The sequence below is a fragment of the Adiantum capillus-veneris genome, chromosome 25 (assembly GCF_014529385.1).
Source record: "Adiantum capillus-veneris isolate H3 chromosome 25, ASM1452938v2, whole genome shotgun sequence".
In the NCBI taxonomy this organism is placed as follows: domain Eukaryota; kingdom Viridiplantae; phylum Streptophyta; class Polypodiopsida; order Polypodiales; family Pteridaceae; genus Adiantum; species Adiantum capillus-veneris.
The window spans coordinates 5,077,287-5,099,143 of NC_140955.1; the positions used below are offsets into that span (position 1 = coordinate 5,077,287).

The 21,857-nt window shown below is 44.7% G+C and overlaps 1 protein-coding gene across 3 annotated transcripts in view; it reads left to right on the top strand.

Annotated features, from left to right (window-relative positions):
- Positions 1 to 1,233: 1,233 nt before the first annotated feature.
- The window catches only part of LOC147424354 (uncharacterized), a 28,078-nt gene continuing 7,454 nt past the window's right edge, over positions 1,234 to 21,857 (top strand). The window contains exons 1-3 of one of the 3 annotated variants that reach the window (XM_086500798.1): positions 1,234 to 1,391; positions 1,465 to 1,660; positions 1,797 to 1,856. In XM_086500798.1, the coding sequence (XP_086356924.1) occupies positions 1,486 to 1,660; positions 1,797 to 1,856 (235 nt within the window). In that variant the 5' untranslated portion in view covers positions 1,234 to 1,391; positions 1,465 to 1,485. Of the gene's footprint in view, positions 1,392 to 1,464; positions 1,661 to 1,796; positions 1,917 to 21,857 lie in introns of all 3 variants that reach the window. The other 2 variants (XM_086500799.1, XM_086500797.1) reach the window with 2 other exon arrangements.

Here is a 21,857-nt window from a genome sequence, read left to right on the forward strand (position 1 = left end):
AAGGCGGTTACGCCGCTAGCGGAAGCTAAATAGCGAGAACTCAACCAACAACAGAATTTGTCAGACGAGGACGGAGCTTGACCCGCAGGCGCATGGAAACAACTAGGTGGGTGTCAAATCACCTACTCGACCTTCTAATGATAATCACTACCAAGGAAATCAAATCTAAGTTCTAAAATACGCAAATGACTGAAATCCGTACTACGAACGAATGCTATACGAAACAGGATCTAGAATCATCGAATCGATCTCAAACTCAAGGGGAAGTCTATACACTAGGTAAGAACAACACCCTAAAGATTTGAACTGCAAAATCAACCTATAACCACTCCGTGCGGTAAACGCGTATGAAAACAGGCCGAAAATTACAGGTGATTGAAACTTGACCCCGATGGTACCAATGTGTAGCTCTACTCGTTGTGGTTCTATAGATATGCTGCACGCTCTATTCCGACACACGAGTTGGAAGAAAACTCACACCGAAGCTCGTAGGAACTTACCACACATAGAAGCCGATAGCGCGCACTCTTGGTATCTGTGCGTAGCTCTCGCCGTTGCTAACACAATGGCGGTGTCGCTTCTCCAATGGCGGCTCCGTAGCTCGCGTAGCAAGGAGATAAGACTCTCTCTCTCTCTCACTCTCTCAGACACAGTCACGGCGCTCAAAAACTCACTTTGATTAATAATTGAATCTCTTTTTAGGTTACAAAACTTTGGCTTATATACCTCAGCCTTGGAGGTGAGAACATCTCTAATTATTTACATCAGCAGGTGAAATTACGTCGGGATTACAAGCTGGAAACTCAATTGAGTTCCGTTACTTAATGAATGGCTCAAATCAAAATTAATGTCGGAAAGACATTTATTACAATCAATGGTTACAAAATGATGGGTGTGAGCAAAAATGCGGGTGTGATCCTCTGCTGGCTCAACAACCACCTATCGTGTTTCCACTTTTGAGAACCTCTTCTTTCCTCCTTTCCTTGACGGCCTTGCCGCCACCTGGGAGGCATCGCCTCCAGATTCGCCTTCTCAATGAATTTTTTTAAAATCGAGCACAAATATTTCAAGGTAATCAACTTCTCCTTGTGCAATTGTAATTTTATTTTAAAAAGTCCCTCTAACATTGGAGGAGAAACATAAATCCAGCTCCAACTCTGGAAACAATAAGAACGACACACGTTCTCTATGGAATTATCTTTAAAGTGGAGCAAGTTGTGCCACCTCCACAACATCCGATGTATGGTTTTCTCTTTGTTTGATCCTACATCATCGAACTCCAATTCCAATTGTACGTGAGGTTATACAAGCTTTGGCAAACTGCTTTGCGGAGAGATGCTCCGGAGTCCGAAGTGTTGAGAACGTCCTGGAACCTCTGCATGAAGTGAAAGGTACAATTTTTCGAAAACAGCGACACATATTTGGAAATTGGTTTGATCCAACGACCTGCTTCTCTATACGCAGAGAACGGAGCTTAATAATGTAATGGAAGAGGAGGAAGAGAAAGGAAAGGCAGAAGCGGATGAGCGCGTGTCAGTGGTGCAGCTGCTAGAGGAGAATTTGGGCCTGCTTAAGCGTCTCAACGCTGTCCTATTCCCCATCAACTATCAGCAGCGATACTACGTGCAGGCTCTCGCTTCTGGACCCTTCTCTCAACTAGGTTTCCTCCGTCCTTCCATTTCACCCTCTTGGAAACATTCTCTTTGTCCTTCCTCAGCTCGAGTATGCATGCTATTGCCGGCCCTTTTGGCTTTTCGCCTCTTATCACTGATGCCTTGCTTACTGCTTGCTTGCAGCTTTTTGTGGGGATACTTGCGTAGGATCCATCACATGCCGCATCGAGAGAACTCTTGCAGGCAGGCGTCTCTACATCTTAACACTAGGCGTTCTTGCTCCTTATCGGCGATTGGGGATAGGTGACCTCTGTTTCATGCATCTGGTTGCTTGTGTGCTGGTGGAGTGCTTCATGGTTTCTTTAGTACAAAATGAGAGCCATTGATGATGGTACATGTATGAATATCATGGAAGGTAAATAGAGAAAACACTAGGCAGTTTATAATTTCTGAGTTTAACTCACATGGGTGTGATGTATTTATTGCTTTGGGGGGATCTCTGGGAATTGTATTTTATTATATTTGTCAATAAAGCCATGGCACATTAGAGGACTTGCATTGCATTGTCTTGAGCACATTGGCTTTGCTTGCCAGGTGGATCTGTTATATCTGCTGTGGTGTGGCATTGATGTCATTTCATCAATGTTGCCACGTCATTGTTGCAAACAGTAGCAGGTCGCGTCCCAGGTGACAACCATGTCATCTGTCTTGGGTTGCAGCTGGTGTGGCCCCAATAGCTTGAGCTATTGCCATGATATCATAACCATCTTTGCAACGTCATCATGTGATGGGCCATCACCAAGGGAGAATTGCTTCATCGGTGGAGCTCAAGCCGTGTACAAGGCAACAAACAAGGCATGGGAAATCAACCTTGGATTTCTATAAACACTTTTCGTGAAGAAAAGACAATGAAACACTAAAACAACTGAACAAAAAAACGAGCGGGATGCTCCTGCACAAGAGAGTCGGTGGCCCTGAACCGACACTAACAGCACCCTCCGTTGGTATTTTTAATGGATTTAGTTTGAGTACAAGCGGATGGCATTTTCTTTGTGTTGAGGGCTCAGTCTTCATGTGCCAATGAGCTACTATAACCAGCCAACACCATCTGCGAGCGTGAAAACAATGATAAATATTTTAGTAACTAAAAAACTTCACACTTTCCCTTGAGCTGACACATAAGGGGCGTAGCGTAGTTTCTGTTCAAAGCGTATGGGCCCTTAAGTCAAGAGCCCCGATGGTACTCTTTTTAATTCATTATCAATATCAATTGGTGTTTACATTTCTCAGATGAGGCCACTCACCACAATGTGAGTTACAACTGGCATAGGGGCCTTGAATTTATAGGCACTTAAAGAAAGCCCAAAGCAGTTCAAAAGCTTCACTATTAAAAATTGACCATTGAAGCATCTGCTATTAAAAAAATTGACAAAAAGCAAGCAAAAAAATTTAGCCACATCACTTTGCCCATACACGTTTGCGAAATCCGGCGCGAAATGTGGCAGTTGTCTTCTCTCTCTCTCTTCTCTTGCCTCTTCTTCCTGTGCTCGTGTGTTCTGCTCTGACCATGCTATGTGAGCAGCTTGTTACATAACCCCCCTCTTAGAAAAGAGTAATTCTCCTCGATTATACCTACAAACACTCAAAACTCAAGTGAGCATGTTTAACAGTTACTACTCCATGCATCATACCAACAAAATTCGACATTGAACAAACGACATTTGAGAAAGAGGGAATGCTGATAGACATTCATCTCTTGATCACGTAATCCTTGTGTTATGTAGCATCCTCGTCCGCATGAGTACCTATTGTTGGAATAGATTACATAGTTACTCATAATACATAGATTACAAAGCAAAGAACAAGGTTATGGCACTCAATCTCTTGCTTGATTCATTCTCCACAGAGTACGCCAATTCAAAGCCTCGTCCTTGTGCTGAGGAAGTATACCCAAGTTAAGTGACATCACAAAATGAAGAGCTTTGCCTAAGGTCCACATAGGTCAGTGTGAACCAACTCTAGCAGTGTAGAGGCTCGGTGTGTAAAGTGCTTTGGAGTAGCCTCTCTATGCCGCTTTCTACGAATGGAAGAAGTGCATTGTATTTCCTTATTTCCAACATATTGGGTAAGCCATCAATCATGTGATCACTAAAAGCACAATGAAGAGCATTGATATTCAAGTAACCAAAATGATAATGCCAAAAAATGCCAGCAGGAGAGCGTATATGTAATAGACTTGGACACTCCAAGCAGATTCTACCGCGACACGACAGGAATTCAATTCACCATTCACAGTTCACAGTTGATTCGACACGGCCCGGCGGAGTTCCGTGCCTAGAGATATTGGCCCTAGAGACTGGTGCCCCTTTCGGTATTTCTTTTTGTATTAATCTGTTGCACAAAGTACACTGAGTGGTTGGGTCTCACTCTCAGACTCTGCGTCCAGATGCTCTGAGAAGTGGGAGCACACTTATAAAGAGTTACAAGGGATGCCAAAAGCAGAGTCCCAAAAGCTTTCAAAATAAAAGCAATTTCCACTAAACCTCTCTCTCTCTCTCTTGCAATTTACGTAAAATAAAGCAAGTTAACTTTGCGTAGGATTCAGCAAGCACTTGCGTAGCCAAAAGCAAGCTGAACAGTTCCGCACATTCCGCCGTGAAAAGCGCCGCAAATTGCGGGGGTCCGTACGTTGACATTGCGGGAATTCCGGGACTGCTTCAATAGCTAGCAAGAGAGTGTGTGTGTATCACCATACCACGTCACCAGTTTGTGACATACCCCCCTCTTGAAAGCATTGTAATCGCCCTTGATTACGCCTGCAAAACTGACAGAAGCCATAAACTGTCTTAGCAGACACTGACTGTTAGTACTGACGCACTAGGAACACACATCTAGCACATGTACCATTCGACAGTCACATCACATGACATCACATGATAAATCACATTCAAAAATTCATTCGGATCTCAGACCATGATTTATCGGCAATGTATTTAGCTGTAAGGTGCAACGGAGTGAATGTTGTATTTTCTCAAGATTAGTGATCTTTATTGCTCAAGGTTTCTTTTAGTTCTTAGGGAAAGAGAGAGCTTTCCGTCTGTAGAGTGCTGTGGTCACGAACAGAGTGAGTGGATATTGTGCGTGCAAGTGAATGAGACTGAGAGAAGGAGAGAGAAGAGATACGACACCCGAGAGGTTGTAAAACCCTCCTCCGAAGGCCCCACTCTCGTCGGTGAGAGTGGTCTACTTTGATTGCACAAAAGTGTACAATGCGAATGCAATGGACTGATGCAACTTGGACTATGCCGATGACGACGACGGTGATGATGATGACGACTCGATGGCTGAAATCTGTAGGCTTCTAATCGCTAAATTCGGGGACTGTTTTGGTGGCTGAAAATGACTGTTTTGGTTGCGTTTTCTTGGGCTAAACTTGGGGGTACTTTTGCAACTGAATGGGGGCTGGTCTGCTACTGTTCTAACTGCTGAAAACCTGTGTTTTCCAATGGCTGAACTGCAGATTCCCTAGCGTTAGTAGATGGGGCTGAAAACGCTGGAGAAGCTGAAGGACTTGCTGGCGTTTTTGCATGAAAATGCTGGCTGAAAGGGGAGCTTTTCTGCAAGTGAAAACGCTGAAAGGGCTGATGATCCAGCGTTAGTAAAACGCTAATGCTGGTGCTGTTTTGTTGTGAGAAAACGCCAGGAAAGAGGTTCTCGGCGATGGTCTGCTGTGGGGGAGAAACGCCAAGGAAGGTTGGTGTCGATGGCGATGCTGATGCTTGGAAATGCCAAGGGATGGGGAAGTATGGCGCTAGGGGTCATGAGGGGGGGGGTACTGCTGAGAAGTTGCCTGTTGAGCGGGAAGCTCCTGCTGCCTCTTCTGCCATTTAGTGCTAACTTGGGTTTGCTTATATATTAACTTAGTAAAATTACCCTACCTACTTTTGTTGGAAAGTCACTTAAAAAGAATAAGTGAAAATAACCAATAAATAGGAAAATAGGCTAAATGCACTGGAAAATTCCCCTAACTGATGCTAATGGATTCTGATGGGAATTCTGATGATCATGCTGTGTGCAACCGGAGGATATGCATCTATGCTAAGTGACTGGGCATGCACGGTCTACGAATAGACTCACAAAAGTGTCAGATCACTGCTAATCTAAACTGAGTGGACTGATTGAACCCTGCTGTGGTATAGCTTGTCCACGGACACATAGGGTTGGGATGTGTCACGTGACATTAGCAATCGGATCTAGATCCAGTCGGGACCTCACAGATGCCCGATTGACTAATCCTTATTGCAACCATGTCTATCGAGATCATTCAGACCAAAATGCTGTAGTCATTCCGTCTTTCAGTTCCTGCACTTAAACAAGTCAAGGACAAATTAATTTCATATTATCGGGAATTCCAGTTCGTAAAGTCATACAGTAGAATACTGTCAGCTCACAGTATCCCTGAAACTCAAAAGAAACATCAGTGACTTTAGTATCAAAAATCGAGGCAATCTGTTGACAAACGAGCAGAGCAACTCTCCTCTTGTGCATATCCGCTGCACCAAATTCTGCCCAAGTTGAGTTCAGGGTTCCATTTAGAGTAGACTATGCTAATCCAAATGCTTCAAGGTAAAGATTCACAATCTGAGGAATATCTGCTAGGTCCTCCTTCATCCACTTCGCATCCAATGCAGGATAGTTCTTAAATTTAATCAAGAACTGTCTTATCACTTTACCCTTAATCTTTCTGTCTTTATGTGCCAATATCTGTTATGGAACAAGGATCTCCTCGTTTTCTTCCACTTCGGGTTGCTCATCAGGCTTCCCATCTTCGGGCACATCGCCTTTAAAAGGCATCAAGAGACTCACGTGAAAAGCATTGTGAATTCTCCAAGTATCGGGCAGCTTCAGTCGAAAGGAGACATCATTTATCTTTTGGGGGATCTGGAAAGGTCCGTAGTATCGCATACTAAGCTTTGGAAAAAGTCTCTCCTTTTGCTTTTTCTTTCTCAAGCGTGCCTTCTCAAAACGTAAGAGCACCCAATCGTTCTCCTTCAATTTCAAATCGCGACGATGGCGATCTTCTGCCTTTTTCAGTCTTTCTTGAGATTTTTGCAAAGCCTCGCGGACTTTGGCAAAAGCCTTGTCCAAGTCACGTGTGTACTCATCGGCTTCAAAAATCTTATCTTTCGTGCTTAGGAAGGGTGGAACCTTCGTAGCACCTTCAATAATCTCAAATGGCGCCTTCTCGTCGAAGAGTGTATTGTGTTATTGTAGGCAAATTTCACCAAAGGTAAATACTTTTGCCATTGAGTCTTCTGGTCCGAGATGTAAGACTTCAATAAATCTAGTACTACTGAATTGGCAATCTCAGATTGCCCGTCAGTTTGCGGGTAAAATGATGAGGAGAACTGCAACCGCGTGCCAATGTTCTCCCAAATAGCCTTCCAAAACAAGCTCGTGAATCTGGGGTCCCTGTCGGAGACAATCGTCTCGGGCATGCCATGTAATCTGAAGATCTGGGCCACAAACAGTCTCACTGAGTGATCCGGCTTGAGTGTTTTCTTCATTAAAATGGAATGAGCTTGCTTGCTAATCTGTCAATAACAGTCCAGATACCATCATGACCACTCTGTGTTCTTGGGAGATCAAAAATGAAATCCATTGCAATACTTTCCCAGGGTCGGGTGGGTATGGGTAAAGGTTGTAACAAACCCTGTGCTTTATGCCTGTCAAACTTGACTTTTTGGCATGCCAAGCAACTGCGTACAAAATCGTCCACATCCTTCTTGAGTCTCGGCCAAAAGAAGTATTTTTCTACACCTTTCAAGGTGGTAGCAATGCCGCGGTGACCCGTAAAAGGTGGACAGTGGCATTCGGTCATAACTTTTTCCCTTAACGGCTGTCTAATGCACAACATGGTTTTCCTCATCAAGTAGCCATCTCGAATGTAATATCCCGCTACTATCTCCCCATTCCGTACCCGAGTGAAAATATCTGCAAAATTTGTATCTATGGCATACTGATCGACCTTATCCTCGAAGCTCCTATGATGAATCGCGGAAATAGCTAGAACCAACGGCTTTCGGGAAAAAGCATCTGCCACCAAATTCTTCTGTCCCTGCACATGGACAATCTGGAAGTAAAACTGTGACAAGATGTTCGCCCACCGCATCTGCTTTTCGGAAGCTGCTTCTGTGACAAGAAGTAGCGTAAACTCTGACGGTTTGTGAAGACAGTAAAATCCGCTTCGAGTAGGTAATGTCGGCGTTGAGTAAGAGCATGGATAACCGCCAAAAGCTCTTTCTCATAAATCTGTGCTGTGAATTTCGGCCTTGAGAACAATCGGCTCTCGTAGGCAATGACATGGCCTTCTTGCATTAAGAACGCACCCAGACTACGACCACAAGCATCTTAATACACTTCAAATGACTTTTGCAAGTCCAGCAAAGTCAAAACTGGTCTTGTAGTCAATTTCTCTTTCAATGTCTGAAAGGCAGTCACCCTATGTGGGTCCCCACGAGAAAGGGACACGAGAAAGGGACTCCTTTCTGTGTCAAGATATGCAAAGGGGAAGCAACCTCTGCAAACTTTCTAATGAACCGCCTGAAGTACAAACACAAGCCCAAGAAGCTTCTACTTCATGGACTTTCTTCAAATCGGGCCAATCACGGATAGTCTCTATCTTGGCCGGGTCCATCTGCACTCCAGTTGGCTGTTGACACAATGTGTCCCAAAAAGTGTATCTCTGGTAGGAAAAATTCACTTTTCTTTGCATTAATCACCAACTTGTGATTGCGTAATGCCTGAAAGACCTATAGCAGATGTTCTCTATGTTCTGCCTCATCCTTGGAGAAAACAATGATGTCGTCAAAGAAAGTGCCAACAAATAGTCTATACTCTCGAAAAATCTTGTCCATCATCCGGTTAAATGTCGCAGGAGCATTGGTTAGGCCAAAAGGCATCACCAAAAACTCAAATAACCCAAAAGTCGTCCGAAAAGCTGTCTTATAGACATCTCCCGTCGCGATTCGGATCTGATGATATCCACTCTTCAAACGAGGATCCTTGTAGTCGGTCAAGAATATCATCGATCCTAGGAATCGGAAATCTGTTCTTGATGGTCATTTTGTTGAGAGCTCTATAATCGATGCACATTCTCCAAGATCTGTCTTTCTTCAAAACCAACAACACTGGAGAGCAGTACGGTGAAGTACTAGGTTGGACAAGACCCTTTTCCAAGAGGTCTTTCACTTGGTTCATAATTTCTTCGTTCTGGGCTCGGCTCACACGATAAGGTGGCCGGTTCAGGTGTGCTTCCAGGTATCAGATCAATGGTATGATCCTCAGGACGAGCGGGTGGTAACTCGCCTGGCAGGCCCTCTGAAAAGCAATCAGCATGAGTGTGGAGAAAATCTTGTCGTTCTTTATCAAGTTCCGACAAATTTGTCCTATGATCATCATTCATCTCTTTCAAAAAGATTGAGTAAACAAACAGACTGGATTTCATTAATTTTGAAACGGCCGAAGCTGATATAATAGGGACAGACTCGCCCTTAAGTTTTACACCAAGTACAATAGTTCGACCCTTCTCTATAGTCAAAGTCGCTTTTCTCGCCCGATAGTCGACCACGGTGTTGTTCTTATGGTACCAAGGAATTCCCAAGAGGACATCACAACCTTCCAAGGGCATTATGTAGAAGTCCTCGTGCCAAATACCCTTGACAATGCAACCGAAGTTTGCCAATGAAGAATACACTTCAAAACAGTTCACAGTTCACAATTGATTCGACACTGGCCCGGCGGAGTCGCGTCGGTCTTTGGGGCCAATATCTCTAAGCACGGTACTCCGCCGGGCCGGTGTCGAATCAATTGTGAATTGTGAACTGTTTTGAAGTGTATTCTTGTGGTGTCGTGGTAGATTCACGTGACACATCCAACCCTATGTATCCGTGGACAAGCTACAGCATGACAAGGGTTTAGTAAGTCCAGTCAGTCTAGCTTATGAAGTGTTCTGGCACTTTTGTGAGTCTGTTCGCAGATCGTGCAATGTGCATGCCCAGGCACTTAGAGTAGATGCATATCCTCTGGTTGCACACAGCATGATCATCAACATTACCATTAGAATCCATCAGGAGCAGTTTCCAGTGCATAAAGCCTATTTTTGACATTTTTCACTTATTTATTAAGTGACTTTTGTTGGGAAACTGGGTAGGGCAAAATGAGTAAGATAATATATAAGAAAACCAGGGCTAGCATTATCTGGCAGAAGAGCAAGGAGAACACAGGCACAAGCGCAGCAGGTTCCTCCCTCTCTCTCTAAAGCAAGATTCCCCCCTAGGCTGGCATTTTTTGCCTTTGGCAATTTCAGTAGCGTTTTGCATCAGCGATTCAGCCTCAGGCCAGCGTTTTCAGCAGGGAAATTCAGCAAGCAAAGGACCAGCAGAGCAGCGTTTTTAAAACAGGAGTACTCAGCGTTTTCAAACTGCCTTAATTAGCGTTTTCAGGCAGCAGTAAAGCAGCGATTTCAGCAAGTAAAAAGGCAGCAAATTCAGCGTTTTCATTAGCAGCCCAACCGCAGCAGACAGCAGATTCTGTAGTCGTCGTCGTCTCCGCCTTTTGTACCATAGCTTCACGAGTTTGCATCAGCATCTTGTGCCAGATTGTGCAACCAATATCATAGACTTCTCTCGCCATCGAGAGAAGGGCCTTCAGAGGAGGGTTTGACAACTCGGTGGTGTCGTATTCTTCTCTCTCTATCTCTCAGTCTCAGCACCTTCACGCACAGGGTCTATTCACTTTGTTTGTGATCACTTGCACTCTCTCATTAAGGGCACGGAAGGATCTCCCTTCCGTAATTAAAAGGAATATTGAGCACGATCGGATCACTCATCATGAGAAAGAACATCATTCACTTCTGCTGCACCTTACATTGGTATCAGAGCTTTGGCAGTGTTCTGTATCACTCAAGGAAAGAATCACATAATTTTTTTTGCTTGTTGTGGTCGCATGTAACCCAAGACCTCTTGGACGTGTCGATTCCTAATCGTTTTTTTGAAGAGTGACAGGAAACCCAAGAAAGAAGGTCTTGTGCAGCCTCCCCTTGTGCCTCTTTTTACTCATTGAGAGCGGACCGTTCACTTCGCGACCGGCCAATCGACGTGAGGTGGGAAAAAGCGACCTTGGTGTGAGCGCAAGGCGGCCAAGGGGTGCGCCCGCGGAAAAGAGCAGAACTCGGGTGAAGAGAAGATCCTTCTCTAACACAGATTGCAAGTGAAAGAAGAACCTCAAGAACCCAAGAACCTCAAGACCCCCAAGAACCTCAAGACCCTCAAGAACCCAGGACCCACAAGAACCCAAGTTCCTCGTGAACTTAAGAACCAAAGATTACAGTGTATGGTCATCACCCGAAGAGGAATGGATACTTCGCATGGAGGTGATGGGCATGAAAGTAGTGAAGAAGAATTTCCTCACCATGGAGGTTTTCCTGACCCTCCCCATCTACGCCAGGGATTGTACCAAATCCTATGGAGGCTTTGGTCAAGTCGATGATGGACATGATGGCACAACAACAAGAAGCGAATCGCGTTGTGATGACACAACAAGAAGAAGCGAATCGCGTTGCAATGGCACAACAAGAAGCGAATCGCATTGCGATGGCTCAACAAGAAGTGCAGCGCGTTATTCGCGAGCGTGAACAAGCGCGCTTGGCGGACAAGGAACGAAAAGAAAGAAAAGCAGCTTTGGAGCGTGAGCGCGATGATGCACGCTTGGCGGCCGAAGGAAGACGACGGCCTTGGAGGCCGATTGTGAGGCACAGAGAGAACTACGCATGCAAGAATTGGTTTGATAGGTTCTCACCTCGAAGTCCGAGCTAGCCAAAGATGTTGGTAGTCCATTAAGTGGCGTAAGTCGAGATTTGGAATCCAACAACCCAGTCACAGAGAAGCTGACTTTTAGTAAGTATGATGGTAAGATGGATGCTACTGTTATTCATTCTTGGTTGCATCAATTTAATGCTTATTTTGCGACAACTAAGAAGACATGCAATAGCAAGGTTTTGACGGCAACCATGTACCTTGCCGATGATGCCATTAATTGGTACCACGCATGGCAAGAGGCACAGTTGGCCGCGCACCTAGAGGAAGCCGACGAAGACGCGCCTCTTTCCTTCAATTGGGCCGACTTCCAAGACAAGCTCAAGGGACGGTTTATGCCACCCCAGTACCTCGCACGTTTGAAGGACGATTGACGCGCTCTAAAGCAAAATGGTATGCCAGTTATGTCTTTCTCTAATTGTGTTTTGCAGCTTGGCACTCAATTATGCAAATCGGATGCGGAGCGCAAGGAATTATAGGAGGGTACATAACGGCTGAAGAACAAGTGATTTATGCTAAGGAAGGTAGATGCTATCAATGTCACGTCAAGGGTCACATTAAGAAGGCTTGTCCTAAGACAACCCCACGTAAAGAACTTAAGGCACCCACAACAATCACAAGCACTTTAATGAACCAAGCTGAATCTCTTATGTCTCTGATATACACATTTATGAGTCTCTCATGAAGTGTTACGGTCATGTAAAGGGTCAGCGTTTTATCATATTGTTTGATCCAGGCAGTATGCATGATGTGATTAGTGCCTCTTGTTGAGAGAGCATGCCTAGAGGTTAGTCAGAAATCTCCTCTCGAGGGCTCCCGTTATGGACTCTCTCATCACGAAAGAGTACCTTAATGTGTTGTTTACAATTCAACAAGCTGCTTTCCGTAGGAAATTTCTCGTGTCTTCTCTTTCAGGATGTGGTATGCTTTTGGGCATTAGATGGTTTCGTGAGCATAACCTTCTCATTGATTGAGAGGCCAACACTCTCACATTAAATGCCAAGGCTAACTCCCCCATCATCATTTGTGTTGAGAAAGGTCTGCATTCTTTGCCTCTCATTTCTCATGTGCAGGTAAAGCGTGAATTACGCCGAGGAGCACAAGTGGCATTCATCTATGTTGCTCCAGTTTTCCAGAGCATATAGGCTCCATTCAAGTATTCAGATTTGTTTACCAAGTTTAAGCATCTCTTTTTGCAGGATGATCTTCCACCCCGTCTCCCACCCGAGTGGTCGGAGGACCATTGCATCGAGCTTATGGAGAGGGCACAACCTGTCAGCAGGCTCCCTACCGTTTGAACAAGACACAAGAAGAAGAGTTAGAGTGACAACTCACGGAGTTGGTGGCCAGAGGATTCATACGTCCTAGTGTAAGTCCTTTTGTTGCTCCTATTTTGTTTGTCCACAAGAAAAATGGTTCGTCTCGTTTGTGTGTTGATTACAGGGCATTGAACAAGATGACCGTCAAGAACAAGTTTCCGATGCCACGCATTGAGTATATCCTTGATAGGCTCAATGGGGTAAAGGTTTTCAGTAAGGTTGATCTCAAGAGTGGATACCATCAGGCACAGGTATTCAAAGGCAACATCTTCAAGACCGCTTTTCGCACCGAGCGAGGGCAATGGGAGTACGTTGTTATGCCTTTTGGATTGACAGGTGCCGTGGGTACATTTAATCGTCTCATGAGGCCGTTTCGGTGATATGGTCGGTGTATGTGTGCTCATCTTTTTGGATGATATTCTCATTTTTTCTGCATCGTAGGAACAACATGAAAAGGATGTCCAAAGGGTACTAACCCGTTTGGATGAGTGTTAGTTGTACGTTGCAGCTAATAAGTCTGAATTTTTTCTTACTGAAGTCACTTATCTGGGTTATATTATTTCCGCCAAAGACGTTAAGTTAGATCCCGTGAAGGTGGAACAGGTACGTAGTTGGGATTTTGTCTAAAAGTGCATATGATGTGCGTTCTTTTCTTGGTTTATGTCAAGCATATAGTTCGCATATAGAGAATTTTGCACGCATTGCCGTACCTATGACTGATGTTTTGAAAGGGGTAAAGACTCGCCGTCAGCGTGTAGACGTGTCCGAAGCAGCCATTGAGGCTTTTGCAGCTCTCAAAGTTGCGGTAACAGAAGCACCGTGTTTTATCCTTGCCTCTTGGGATGACCCCTTTGAGGTATGGACGGATACGAGCAATGTCGCCATAGGCGCTGTGCTTCAGCAGCATGGTCATCCTGTCGGAAGCTCAATAGTGCGGAAAAGAACTATTCAGTTTATGATAAAGAACTTTTGTTTGTCATTCACTCTCTTAAGCATTGGAAGCATTTTCTGTATGGTAGAGAGTTTACAGTTCCAACAGATCATCAAGCCCTCATGTAGCTCCAGTCTATGCCTAGTGTACATTGGAGTGACTGCGAGGCACGGTGGTCACAATTTTTTGAGCAATTTGGAGGTTTGATTGAGTATGTGTCTGGAAAAGCTAACCCTGTTGCAAATGTGTTGAGTCGCAAAGGACAGATTTTGGCTCTTCAGTCAAGATCCACAGTTTCTATCCAGGGTGTGTCTTTCAACAACATGAAGAACCAATATGCGGATTCCGAGTTTGGTAAGCAATGGTTTCTGGCTCTTGCTTCCCAAGGGCCAAACAACTATCTCATTCGTGATGGTTTGTTGTATTTTTGTCAACGTTTATGTGTGTTGCCCTCTCTTAAGCCAACCATATTGCATGATGCACATGATTCTCTCACGGGTGGGCACAAGGAAATGAACACCACTTTGGAAAAAATAGAAAGATTCTTTTATTGGCCTAAAATGCGAAAGGATGTGTTTCGTTATGTCACACAATGAACTATATGTCAAAAGGTAAAAGCTCCTCTGGGTAAGCAGCAAGGCCTTTTGCTTCCACTGCCTATTCCCTTTCAGGATATCTCCATGGATTTTGTGACTAACCTCCCACCAAGTTTGCATTCAAGGAACACTGAATGTTTGACAATTGTTGATGTTTCAGCAAGTTTTACATGTTGATTCCTTGTAAAGTCATAGTCACGGCACAAGATGTAGCACGGTCGTTCATTAAGCATTGATACCCCCTCTGTGGTTTGCCAAAATCTATTGTTTCAGATAGGGATGTTAAGTTCACGTCCAATTTTTGGTGCGTACTCTTGGAAAATTATGACACTAAGTTGAATTTTTCATCGGCTTTTCATCCACAATCAGATGGTCAGACAGAGATTTACAACCAGTTGGCTTTTGATGTTCTAAAGTCATATGTTCATGATCAGCAGTCTCAGTGGGAGCTTTATCTCCCATTGGTCCAGGCTACTTTGAATGACTCTTTTTCCTCTGCCATTGGTCGAACTCCGTATGAGGTAGCTTTTGGCCGTATATCCTAGTCACTTTTGACTCGCTCGGTCAGTCAAATGCCTGATGCCACTGCTGAAATTCAGTCACTGGATGAGATTTCTGAGAGTGTGAAGCTTCGGCTAAGCAAGGCTCAGGAATCTTATTCACGGGAGGCTAATAAGCATCGTCAGGATGTTTCGATCCCGACGGCCCAACCCCGGGATGTTGCATGCAAGACGACGCGGATGGCGTTGGAAGCGCCGCGGCCCCGCTGGCCCGATGTCGGGAGGCAGAGCCGCGTCCGCGGGAAGGCTGTATTTAAGAATCATGAAGCAACGTCTTAAGCAAGTTGGAAAGAAGTGTCCCAAGTTGTCTTTTCGGATGTAACGTCCATTTCCAGTCATTAAAAAGATAAATGAGGTTTCAGTGAAATTGTAGTTACCTAACTCATGGTCAATGCACAATGTTTTTTATGTTTCTTGGTTGAAAGTGTTTCAGAGAACGCCTCCAGAGGACATTTCGGAACAAGAAGAACCGGAGATCATCGATGAAGCTGAAGTCATGGAGCCGGAGCAATTGTTGTTGCATCGGTTTCGACATGGTTCGAAGAAGCAAGTGAGACAATACTTTTTGAAGTTCCAAGGATCGAGGAACCCACGAAGCAGTGTGGGTCGACGAAGAGCTTTTCAAGATTACCCGGAGTTGTTGGCAAACTACAAGGAAGCCATGCAGCTCGGTACCAGTACCTCACTTTAAAAGGAGGGGATGTCACGTGACACATCCAACCCTATGTGTCCGTGGACAAGCTACAGCATGACAAGGGTTCAGTTAGTCCAGTCAGTCTAGCTTAGGAAGTGTTCTGACACTTTTGTGAGTCTGTTTGCAGACCGTGCATGCATAGGCACTTAGAGTAGATGCATATCCTCTGGTTGCACAGATCATGATCATCAGAATTACCATCAGAATCCATCACGAGCAGTTTCCAGTGCGTAAAACCTATTTTCCCTATTTTTGACTTTTTTCACTTATTTATTAATTACTTTTGTTGGGAAACCGGGTAGGGCAAAATGAGTAAGATAATATATAAGAAAACCAGGGCTAGCATTATCTGGCAGAAAAGCAAGGAGAACACAGGCACAAGTGCAGCAGGTTCCTCCCTCTCTCTCTCTCGAGCAAGATTCCCCCCTAGGCTGGCGTTTTTCCACCAGGCAACATCAGCGTTTTCAGCCCTGCCTTTGGCGATTTCAGTAGCGTTTTGCATCAGCGATTCAGCCTCAGGCCAGCGTTTTCAGCAGGGAAATTCAGCAAGCAAAGGACCAGCAGAGCAGCGTTTTTAAAACAGCAGCACTCAGCGTTTTCAAACTGCCTTAATCAGCGTTTTCAGGCAGTAGTAAAGCAGCGATTTCAGCAAGTAAAAAGGCAGCAAATTCAGCGTTTTCATTAGCAGCCCAACCGCAGCAGACAGCAGATTCTGTAGTCGTCGTCGTCTCCGCCTTTTGCACCATAGCTTCACGAGTTTGCATCAGCATCTTGTACCAGATTGTGCAATCAATATCATAGACTTCTCTCGCCATCGAGAGAAGGGCCTTCGGAGGAGGGTTTGACAACTTGTTGGTGTCGTATTCTCTTCTCTCTATCTCTCAGCCTTAGCACCTTCACGCACAGTGTCTATTCACTTTGTTTGTGATCACTTGCACTCTCTCGTTAAGGGCACGGAAGGCTCTCCCTTCCGTAAGTAAAAGGAACCTTGAGCATGATTGGATCACTCATCTTGAGAAAGAACATTATTCACTTCCGCTGCACCTTACAGGTAGAATCTCTACTTGGAGTGTCCAAGTTTGTTACCGTGGTATCAGAGCGCGGCTGAGTTCTCTTCTACGGGAAATCCGATCCTTTTTATGCGGCATGTATGGCTTCAAAGTTCAGACAGAGATCGGTCGACTTCCTTTGCATCCGGAGATGCGGGAAGAGATCACAACGAGGATTCACGCGAGGAGTACGGCCCGCCTCGGCCTACTTAGGCGGAGATTGAAGAGATGGAGCGTTGACGATTGATTGGCGATGCAAGAAAGATGATGCTAAATTTTGCGAAGGACCCGAAATTTGCAAAATTTATGAGCCTGACCTTCTTCGACGAGGTGCATGCACAGTGACGGCAGACCACAGAACCACCCCTCAAGCTGGCACTAAAGAAACCTCCTACTCCAAGGATGTACACAAAGCAAGAATTAGAAGAGGTGGTTGATGCACGAATTGCTCAGCTTTTTGACGCGCAAAACAAAGCAGAAAAGCACGACAAAAAGCAGAAGAAAGGAACTCATTTTCCGGGTTATTTGGGTCGTCAATCTACATTTGCTTCGGCAAGAAAACAGAAGAAGTGTGTTCGATTTGAAGAAGTACCTAATTCTTCTTCTTCTTCTTCTTCTTCTTCTGACAATTCTTCTAGCTCTTCTGAAACATTCAACCGTAGGATGGATAGGATTTTCAAAGAGTACCGATCGTTTGTGGACACATTCTTTGACGACATCTTCTCCTCCAAGAATGAGATAGAGCACAGACACCATGTGTTACAAGTTTTCCAGACACTGGCAACATAAACTCGTTGTAAATGCAAAAAAGGGCGAGTGTGTCTTGCGCGAGATACACTTTCTGGGACACATCGCTTCAGCGGAAGGTATAAAGATGGACCCGGCCAAAGTCGAGACCATTTGTGATTGGCCCGATTTGAAGAATGTTCATGAAGTTCAAAGCTTTTTAGGTTTTTGCTCCTATTATCGGCGGTTCAGTCGAAAATTTGCAGAGATAGCTTCTTCTTTGCATGTGTTGATTTAAAAAGGGGTTCCTTTTACTTGGGGACTGTCACAGATTGTAGCCTTTCAAACTCTTAAGAAAAAGTTGACAACCTGACTAGTATTGGCTTTACCTGACTTGCAAAAGCCCTTTGACGTTTACGGTGATGCATGTGGTCGCAGTTTTGGAAGAGCCTCGATGCAAGAAGGCCATATCATTGCTTACGAGAGCCGGATGTTTTCACGTCCTGAATTGGTTGCACAAATTTACAAGAAAGAGCTGCTGGCAGCTATCCATGCTCTTATGCAGTGGCGACACTATCTACTCGGAGCTGACTTTACCGTCTTCACAGACCATCAGAGTTTACACTACTTGTCGTCGTAGAAGACACTTTTGGAAAAGCAGATGAGGTGGGCTAACATCCTGTTACAGTTTCATTTCTAGATGGTCCATGTTCAAGGACAAAAGAATTTAGTGGCAGATGCGTTGTCTAGAAAGCCCTTAGCTCTGGCTATTTCCGTGATACATCATCGAAGCTTTGAGGATATGGTAGATCAGTACGCCACAAATCCTGATTTTGCAGATATCTTTCACTGGATACAAAGTGGAGAGACAGTTGCAAGCTATTCCATACGGGACGGCTATTTGATGCGGAAAACGATGTTGTGTGTTACATAGCCTTTGAGGCCTACTTCATTCCGGTAAAGAAGACAAGATTTCCAAATTCACTAGTTTGTTTTGAAGGGCAATCTGGGAGAACATTGGCATGCGGTTGCAGTTGTCACGATTGTGACTTGTTACACTCTTCTTGATTCATTATAGATGCAGATGCGAAATGTGACTAACCCGGGAGGATTCCTGTTCTCGAATGGTCACAACCCTTCACTCAAAAGTCATACCTCTTCACCAATAGCCACACTCCTTCGACGACTAGTCATGTCCCTTCAACCAATGGTTGCGGCTCTTCATCGAATGGATGTGTCCATTCGCCTAAAGACATGTTTATTCGCCTAAAGGATGTGTCTCTTCGTGAAGGGTCATTCCTTTTCATATGTATCTGTTCGTCTCCTATATAAGGAGCCCTTGTATCACACTTTCTATCAATCAAACACAGAGTCTTCTGAGTCTTGTTTCTAAGTTCAATTCAAGTTTCTTAAGTCTTAATCATGAGTTTAAGTAATTAATGAAGGATTAGCAACTAGAATCCTTACAGTTGTATCGGAGCAAAATCTATTTCTAGGACCCGAAGGCTGTGAGCCTCTCACCCTCACCACTACCCTCTCCCTCCCTTCCTGGAGTTGCATGGAAGCAGAAGAAAGATTGAATACACACAGACCAATATGAGGTAATCCGAAACCCTCTCTTCTACATACATAAATAACTCAAGAGCAGGAGATATGTGTATGCGGCATACCTGCTGCAATTCTCGACGTATGCCTCTTCATCAAGTGGTGTCTCTTCACGTAGACGGGTTACACCTCTTGCCGATGAAGGGTCGCACCCCCTTGCGGTACCCGGCCTTGGCTTATGCCCCTTCCCTAGCGTGCCTTTCCACCTGGCACACCAAATGATGCAGCCCATGTTGGGAGCCCTTCGTAAAAAATGTTCTACGCAATAACTCTTCAGCAACATCGTATCTTTTTTTATTAACCCACTTATCAGTCAACGATTCATTTACTAAGTGGCCACCCTGTAAGTGGTTTGGCCGGCCGCCCAACTACATAGTTCAGTGGGCACCCTTTGGTACAAACTAAACGTAATAAATCAATCACCCACAAAATTCAGCACAATGAACGATAACCAGCGTGGGTGCTCTCCGCCAAATGCTCTTCTGCATTTTTCCAGCGTTGAAGTTTCTGGTAGTCTCCTGGTGTGCGCACGATGGCTTACGACGGCTTGCCTGCACCTAACGGCTTGCTTGCACCTATTCTCTATATCTCGTATATAGACGAGGTCCCTGAAGAACCCTTGCTGGAAAATCCCCCTCTTATACATGACGTGGTCGTCATTCCCGATATCTCGGAGCCGCAACGCGAACCCGCACAAACCGGAAGTGAACATAATTCCGGATTCCCCAACTTTAGAACCTGCACCTCTTCCAGAAGAGATACCTGTTCCCGAACCTGTTCAGGCGCCCGCACCTGCTCCTGTTCTTGCACTACAGGCAGCAGTTTTGCCTCTTCTGCAAATACTCAGAATAGACGACACAATCGTCCAAATCATAGAAGGAATGGTCGCCGTGACTTTCGGCAAGATACTTCTTCTGGGTAGCAAGCCTCGTCATCGGCTCCTTCAACCTCCTACTCCAACTGTCTTGGATTATACACAATTTGCAATGGACAGCATAGGTGGTATGAGTGCCCCAAGAAGCCAAATCCTTCAAATTCTCGCCAGAATTCTCATATGAAGACCACAATTTCAGAAACTGTCCACAGCCAACCTCCTATCCCAGACAAAGGCAAGCAAGCAGCACGTTGTGTTCGAGTTTCTAAGGTGGTGACTGCTTCAATACTAAATGCTCAAAATCATCTCGCCGCCTCAATGGACCTTTCAAATCAGGTCCTTAGCCTCCTTGGCTTTGTCGGCAAGCATATTTGAAGGGCCAGATTGAGCAGTTCTGTTGTGGATTGCCAAAAGAGTTTCGACGGTATTGTCTGCAACAAAATTCTGACTCCATTCAGAGACTTATGGGACATGCCAAGCAAGGTTTTGGTATGCATGCTGGCTCATTGACCTATCCTACGGACAAGTCAATGTCCACCTCAATAGGGCAAGAGTTTTCCAGGGACGAGAAAGAACAAAGGGAACCGGATGAAAGTTCATCGGAGGATTCCGAAGAAGTGAATCAGTTGAAAGCGCATCCAAGGTCTGATGAAGCAAGAAAATCAGCTGATGGTTCATCACAGAATTTCGACGATTCAGATTGAGGTGTCAGTGGACAGGGGAGGCGAGTAGGGCTACCAACAGGTCACAGGGCACAAGAGAAGAACAGAAAGGTAAGCTAGGTCCAACGGAAAATTTGGTCAATGATAGTTTTTGGCTCTTGATGCAAAGTGGATGGGGGAGGAGAACATCACAAATTCTTTTCAGTTTGAGCTGTACTTTGAAGCTTTTGGATTATCAGCAGTGTTTATGCCAAAAGTTACCGGGGAATCAACAGGTTGAATCTTGTGTGGTGCGTATTGCTTAAGAGGGGAGCCACTCCACTCCTCTATCACAGATTGCCTAGATTGAATAAAGTCACTAATTTCTCCTCGAAAATTTAGGGACACTGCAAGGTTACAGTATTTTGCGGAATGACTTTATGAACATATGTACATTGAACTGGAAATTTCCTTGATTGAAATGAAGACATGTGCTCTTTCATGTGTGTATCGTTAGAGACATGTAGAGAAAGATGAAATGTTTGCAACATTTTGTTTGATGAATGATTTGAACTTAGTGCATCTAGACATCCGTTAGAGATCAGGGAGATCTAGATGTGATGGCTAAGTGACAGAGATTTGAATGAGATTCTAGTGCATCAAGATTTCTATATGGATGAGATGATTGGATATTGTCGTGAGTGCATCAAGAGTTCCAGAAGGATGAGATGGGGGGCTTGAGTCCTTGGAGGTAGTGCGTCTTGGCTCGGAACTCTGCCGTGCCGTGTTGACTCTCCTCTTCTCTCTCTCTCTAGTCAAGTTAATTTATTTGCAAATTTTGATCTTGTGTTGCTATTGATTTCTTGCTTGGAGTGTCCAAGCCTGTAACAAACACATGTCGAGTTACGTAATCTTTCAATTGGAAAGACAACATATAATTTTTTTTTGGTCATTTACAAAAGCTGATGACATTGGGCTAGAGGCCACATGTAAAATGTCTATATGCATGGCGAGGGCCTGATTAGCCTCTCTCTCTCTCTCTCTCTCTCAGCGCCCCAAATTTCCCTCTATTTCTGTAGAAAAAGCAGGTGCAGCTCCTCTATTCTGGAAGGCTGCCAGAGCTTGTAAAAGCAGCCCCTCCCTTCACTTCTTGGCATCAAACTGCAGGCGCCCTGTGCAAGAGGAAGCTTTGTCGTGATTCCACCGCGACCAAGTTCAAAATTACATGGGGCTTTTGCATCCGAGACAGTTTTTTCATCCGCAGTCTGAGTCAGGTGATGTTTTCTTGTGAGATTTACTTCACCCCTTGTGTTTTGCAGGATTTCTCTCGTGTGAATGCCTCGGCCTCTGCCATAGGGATTCCAAGAACTCGAA